Source organism: Scyliorhinus canicula, chromosome 27, assembly GCF_902713615.1.
Source record: "Scyliorhinus canicula chromosome 27, sScyCan1.1, whole genome shotgun sequence".
In the NCBI taxonomy this organism is placed as follows: Eukaryota; Metazoa; Chordata; class Chondrichthyes; order Carcharhiniformes; family Scyliorhinidae; genus Scyliorhinus; species Scyliorhinus canicula.
Genome location: NC_052172.1, coordinates 24,344,188 through 24,350,187, shown reverse-complemented (window position 1 = coordinate 24,350,187; position 6,000 = coordinate 24,344,188). Strand labels below are relative to the sequence as shown.

Genomic DNA, 6,000 nt, shown 5'->3' with positions numbered 1-6,000 from the left:
CAGGTGCTGTGAAGCAACAGTGCTAACCACTGTGCTACCGTGCAGCACATCTGTCTGTTTATTGACGAGAGTGTGTCATTGCTAACTCAAAATCAATGATCTTCAGACCATATCCTGTTCATTCAAGACATTTTATTTTCGAAAGTAGTCTTGAATACCTTTGAAGCAACCATCCCTTTGGGATTCAAACTGCTTGTTTCTCTCAGATTTTTTCTGTGAATTCTCAGTGTCCTGTTGCTTTAAGAAATTCTGTCAGTCTGAGGGAGATGTCCCTTTAAATGCAGGCATTGCTGCTGGTGCAAAGTACTCTGGGAGTAAGGAAGTGGTTTGAATGACATCTAATCTGACCAATCAACTAGTAATCCTGAAAGATTTGAGCAGTTTTAAGCCAATTAGAAGCTGGTTAGGGGCGAGTTACAAAACACCCAAAGTTTGCTGAGCTAAAGTTTGAGGAACTTGGGTAATTGGCTCTCTGTGTGCTGGGGTGGTGTGAATATGGCAAATTTAACACAAACTGGAGAAATTATCCATCTGAATGTGGGAGGAAAGAGGTGGGTGAAGCTGAGCATTATAAACCGCTTTGATATCAGCTTGTCATTGGTGTAGATTCGGAGTCAGTGCCTGGAGTTGTTGAAATGTAAACTGCTTCTAAACATCTGCGTTTAGGGACTTATTCTTTCCATTTGCTGTTTAATGGCTTCATGTTAGTCAGTAATGTTTGTGCCATTGCTTTGACAGCGACTGCTACTGACTCTCTTTGGAAGCAATTACACATCAGGAAACCGCTGAAATGGCAAAAGAAAGATTTGCATTTCCAGCATCTTTCACAACCTCAGGATATCCTCAAATGTGCTTTACAGAAAATCCGTACACAGCTCGATGTGAGAAATGATGTTGATGGAGTGGCTGGAATTCACTCCCTGCACCCCTGTCTCTTGCAACATGAAGCTTGTATTTAATTCTCTGGCTGTGAGATTCATGTATCCATTTTAAGAGTGTCACCAATAACCCTCTGACAGTGTGGCACCCCCTCAGTACTGACCCTCTGACAGTGCGGCACCCCCTCAGTACTGACCCTCTGACAGTGCAGCACTCCCTCAGTACTGACCCTGTGACAGTGCAGCACTCCCTCAGTACTGACCCTCTGACAGTGCGGCACTCCCTCAGTACTGACCCTGTGACAGTGCAGCACTCCCTCAATACTGACCCTCTGACAGTGCGGCACTCCCACAGTACTGACCCTCTGACAGTGCGGCATTCCCTCAGTACTGACCCTCTGACAGTGAGGCATTCCCTCAGTACTGACCCTCTGACAGTGAGGCACTCCCTCAGTACTGACCCTCTGACAGTGCGGCACTCCCTCAGTACTGACTCTCTGACAGTGCAGCGCTGCCTCAGTACTGACCCTCTGACAGTGCGGCGCTCCCTCAGTACTGACCCTCTGACAGTGCAGCACTCCCTCAGTACTGACCCTCTGACAGTGCGGCACTCCCTCAGTACTGACCCTCTGACAGTGCAGCACTGCCTCAGTACTGACCCTCTGACAGTGCGGCACTCCCTCAGTACTGACCCTCTGACAGAGCAGCACCCCCTCAGTACTGACCCTCTGACAGGTGGGGGGGGGGGGGGGTGAGAGCAATGATCACTGGACAATAACCAACAGTGCAGTGAATGGAATGTGGACTCCATGTTCACCACCTGCACTAATCCAAACATTTAGAACAAATGTAACTTTTATTTTTCACATATTGTGATGAAAACAGCATAATTAATTTAAAAAAGTGCGAGTGATGTGGGAGGGATATTTCCCACCTTGAATTGAAAGGCGGGTAAAAGGATGGATCCTGTATCCCCTTTCTTTCAGGGGAAGGTGTTGAGGGAACGGGGTGGGAAGGATGTTATGGGAATGGGTATTAGAGAAGCAGAGTGAAAAATAGCTGGGCATCTGGGTGGAGCTGTCGAGGGACTCAACATTTTGTTGAAAAACAGGGTGGTGCAATGGTTAGCACTGTTGCCTAGGGCGCCAAGGACTCAGATTTGATCCCGGCCCCGGGTCACTGTCCGTGTGAGTTTTGCACATTCTCCCTATGTTTGCGTGTGTCTCACCCCCACAACCCAAAGATGTGCAGGCTAGATGGATTGGCCATGCTAAATTGCTGCTTAATTGGAACAAAATATTTGGTACTCAAAAAAACCCCAAAAAAAAACATGTTGGTGAAAAATAACAGTTTAGGCCAAGAAACTGTTTGTGTTCGAGAGATCAGATACATCAGAGGCAAAGGTGGAAGCAGACTGGTCACAGGTTTCATGACAATGTTTAGTCCACCTGAGAGAACAGAGTTTGGAATTTCCGAAGGGGACAGGTTAGTGTGAGTGAGGGGAGCAGAGAAATACGCATAGTCAATGTCATGATGACAGTTCTCGATGAAAAGATCTGGAGAGAGTAAGAGTCCAGAGAGGTCGAAGTGCAAGAGAAATTCTGATGAAAGGAAAGGTTTGAGGGGAAAGTCTCCTGGCCAGAAAGGTGAGTGTGTTCGCAGTGACGATGAAGAAGAGGAGCTCAGTTTCCTATCGAGCTTGAAATTCACTAAGCTTTTAGAGAGGCCGAGTGTTCCGGGTCAGGCAGTGAAAAGAGAGAAAAGTGTGAGATCAAAAGGAGAGATGGGGTCAGAAATAGTGAAGGGAAAGAACGATCCCGACGGTTTTGTTATAGCATCGGATGTGATGAAGCATGAAATGAAAAGGCGGAATGGGACAACTTTGAGATAGAGCTGTAAAGAGTGGTCCAGAATGTGTATGTGATGGTCCAGAATGTGTATGTGAATCTTGGGAAAAGTCAAGAAGAATGGTGACGGGACACTGAATACCTTCGAGCCATCTGTAACCGTTGGTAAATCCGAGGGATGAAGGTTCAGTTGGGATGCACGTGGAATAAGTGAGGCTGGAAAGGAGATCAGGAAAGGATTTGGCTTTGCAGAGGTCCTGGCTGGGTATTTCCTCACTCTAGGATCACTGAGAGGTCACTTGTGTTCCAACTTCTCTCTGGCTGCATTCCAACAATCCTGGGATCTTCCTATTCTGTTTTAAAACCTAATACTTAATTGGCTGTTAAAAACATAGAACATACAGTGCAGAAGGAGACCATTCGGCCCATCAAGTCTGCACTGATCCACTTAAGCCCTCACTTCCACCCTACCCCTGTAACCCAATAACCCCTCCTAACCTTTTTGTTGGACACTAAGGGCACTTTAGCGTGGCCAATCCACCTAACCTGCACGTCTTTGGACCGTGGGAGGAAACCGGAGCACCTGGAAGAAACCCACGCAGACACGGGGAGAACGTGCAGACTCCACACAGACAGTGACCCAGCGGGGAATCAACCTGGGACCCTGGCGCTGTGAAGCCACAGTGCTAGCCACTGTGCTACCGTGCTGCCCTCTCTTTGTGTGATCTGGATCAGAGGGAGGGAAAATTAAGCTTCGGTGACAATCCCAATGATTTATTATAGTCAGGCCATTCAAAAACATCTCCTTCACCTCTAAGCCCTTAAAACCCTTGAAAGGCCCTTAGGGCAGCACGGTAGCATTGTGGATAGTACAATCGCTTCACAGCTCCAGGGTCCCAGGTTCGATTCCGGCTTGCGTCACTGTCTGTGCGGAGCCTGCACATCCTCCCCGTGTGTACGTGGGTTTCCTCCGGGTGCTCCGGTTTCCTCCCACAGTCACAAAGATGTGCAGGTTAGGTGGATTGGCCATAATAAATTGCCCTTCGTGTTGGGTGGGGTTACTGGGTTATGGGTATAGAGTGGAGTTGTGGACCTTGGGTAGGGTGCTCTTTCCAAGAGCCGGTGCAGACTCGATGGGCCGAATGGCCTCCTTCTGCACTGTAAATTCTATGAAAACCTTAACTTCAAACAGAGGCACCAATAGATTAAAATTTGTTGGCTTGAAAGTTCAGAATTTCTTGAGTCCGTGTTCCTCGTGACCTCCAGGGTCCGTGTTCCTTGCAATCTCCAGGGTTGGTGTTCCCCCAGGGTATAGTATGAAGACTGGAGCCGAGTCAAAGAGAGAGATGGTGCGTGACTAGTTTCCTGTCCCTTAGCACGGGTTAGAGAGTGCTGACAGATCTACCTCTCTCTCTCTCTCTCTCTCTCTCTCTCTCTCTCTTTCCCCCCCCCACCCCCCCCCCCACCCACTTCCTTAGGCCAGAATGTGCAATGGGGTGGGGGGATGTCAAAATATATTTTATTCTTGAGGGCTACTATTTGAGTTTAGTGGTTACTCTGGTTTTCAGAGGCTGCTTAGATGTAAAGATTTAAGTTTGAACACAGGTGCTGCAATGTGGCGACTCGGGCTTTTCGCAGTAAATTCATTGCAGCATTAATGTAAGCCTACTGCCAGTCCAGCTCATCACCTCCTCCAATGTCTGACATTAAAACAAAACGGGCTCTTTTATAACCACACGACTCCGCGCAGAAAAAGGGCAAAAGGCTTGTTTCCAGACAAAGCTTCATCATAGAAACATTGAAAGAAAAATCCAAGGGGAACAGAAAGATCTGGATTTGCACCACAATTTTGTTCCATAACCCCAGCTCTCTCGAATTAAGACTTTACTCCCAAAATAATTTATTTGACAAATATAAAAAAGGAAGAAAGCTGTTGGAAAGGATTTAACTTTTTTCCTTTTGTTTTTCTTTATTAATTCCTGGGATGTGACTGTCAGTGGCTAGGCCGGCATTTATTGCCCATCCTTAATTGCCCCTGAGCAGGTGATGGTGAGCCGTGGCCTTGCCATGATGTAGGTACACCCACTGTGCTGTTAGGGAGGCAAGTCTAGGATTTTGATCCAGCGACAGTGAAGGAACGGCGATATATTTCCAACTTGGGATTGTGAATGACTTGGAGGGGAACTTCCAGGTGGTGTGGTTCCCATATGTCTGCTGCTCTTGTCCTTCTAGATGTAGCAGTTGTGGGTTTGGAAGGTGCTGACGAAAGACCCTCAGTGACATCCTGCAGTGCATCTTGTAGATGGTACACACGGCTGCTACCGTTCGTCGATGGTGGAGGGATTGCATGTTTGTGGAAGGGGTACCAATCAGGTGGACTCCTTTGTCTTGGATGGCGTCGAACTTCATGAGTTTTGTTGGAGCTGCATTCATCCAAACAAGTAAAGAGAATTGCAGCAAATGCCTGACGATTCAGGAGGAGAGTTACTCCCTGCAGAATACCAGCCTCCAACCTGCTCTGGTAGCCACAGGGCCTGAGTGAACAGCTTTGAGGAATTGATTCAGTGACGTGATGAGGCTTCTGGCGAGATTTGCGATGCTCGAAATGCCTCGCGATGTCTAACAAGATTTCAGAAGACTTCGCAATATGGATGTCTCCCTCACTGGGTGAGATCCTGATTTACATATTTAAGTGAGCCATCAGGCTCGTTTAAATATTTTGGCACCTGATTCTCCTGAGGCTGGGGAACGGACACCCGTGCCTGGGATAACTCGCCAGGGTGCCGTTTAGCACTGCTCCACACAAACGTGGACCAGGTGTAACGATACCTGCAGAGGTGTCTCAGGACACTGGAGGCCCCCGGGTGGTCAAGCTCTGGGCAGGGTGGCACCTTGGCACTGCCAGGCTGGTAGGGGCACTGCCAGGATTCCTGTGCCAGGGATTGGACCCAGGGGTGCCCTGCCCTTACGAGGTGGGGGCTAAGAGATAACTTGGGGCAGTGGGGGCTCTGGAGGCCACGGTGTCTGAGGAGGGGGTTGAGAGAGTGCAACGGCATTTAAAATGACACCGGGACTCTCTTTTTTTTGCAGGTTAAATGGCGGCCACAGTATTAGAGTGGTTGGGTCCAGTTCAGTTTCTGTCAATGGTAACCCCCAGGATGTTGATAGCGGGGATTCAGTGATGGTAATCCCATTGAATATCAAGGGCTGATGGTTGAATCCTCTCTTTCTTTCTGGTGCCAGCTCCTGGAATTATTCATTCCCTGACGGTGGAG

The 6,000-nt window shown here is 48.2% G+C and overlaps 1 protein-coding gene across 2 annotated transcripts in view; it reads left to right on the top strand.

The window, feature by feature from the left end:
• Window positions 1-413: 413 nt before the first annotated feature.
• shkbp1 (SH3KBP1 binding protein 1) overlaps window positions 414-6,000 on the top strand; it is a 41,368-nt gene continuing 35,781 nt past the window's right edge. The window contains exons 1-2 of one of the 2 annotated variants that reach the window (XM_038786053.1): window positions 446-551; window positions 739-881. In XM_038786053.1, the coding sequence (XP_038641981.1) occupies window positions 880-881 (2 nt within the window). In that variant the 5' untranslated portion in view covers window positions 446-551; window positions 739-879. Of the gene's footprint in view, window positions 552-738; window positions 882-6,000 lie in introns of both variants that reach the window. The other variant, XM_038786052.1, reaches the window with a different exon arrangement.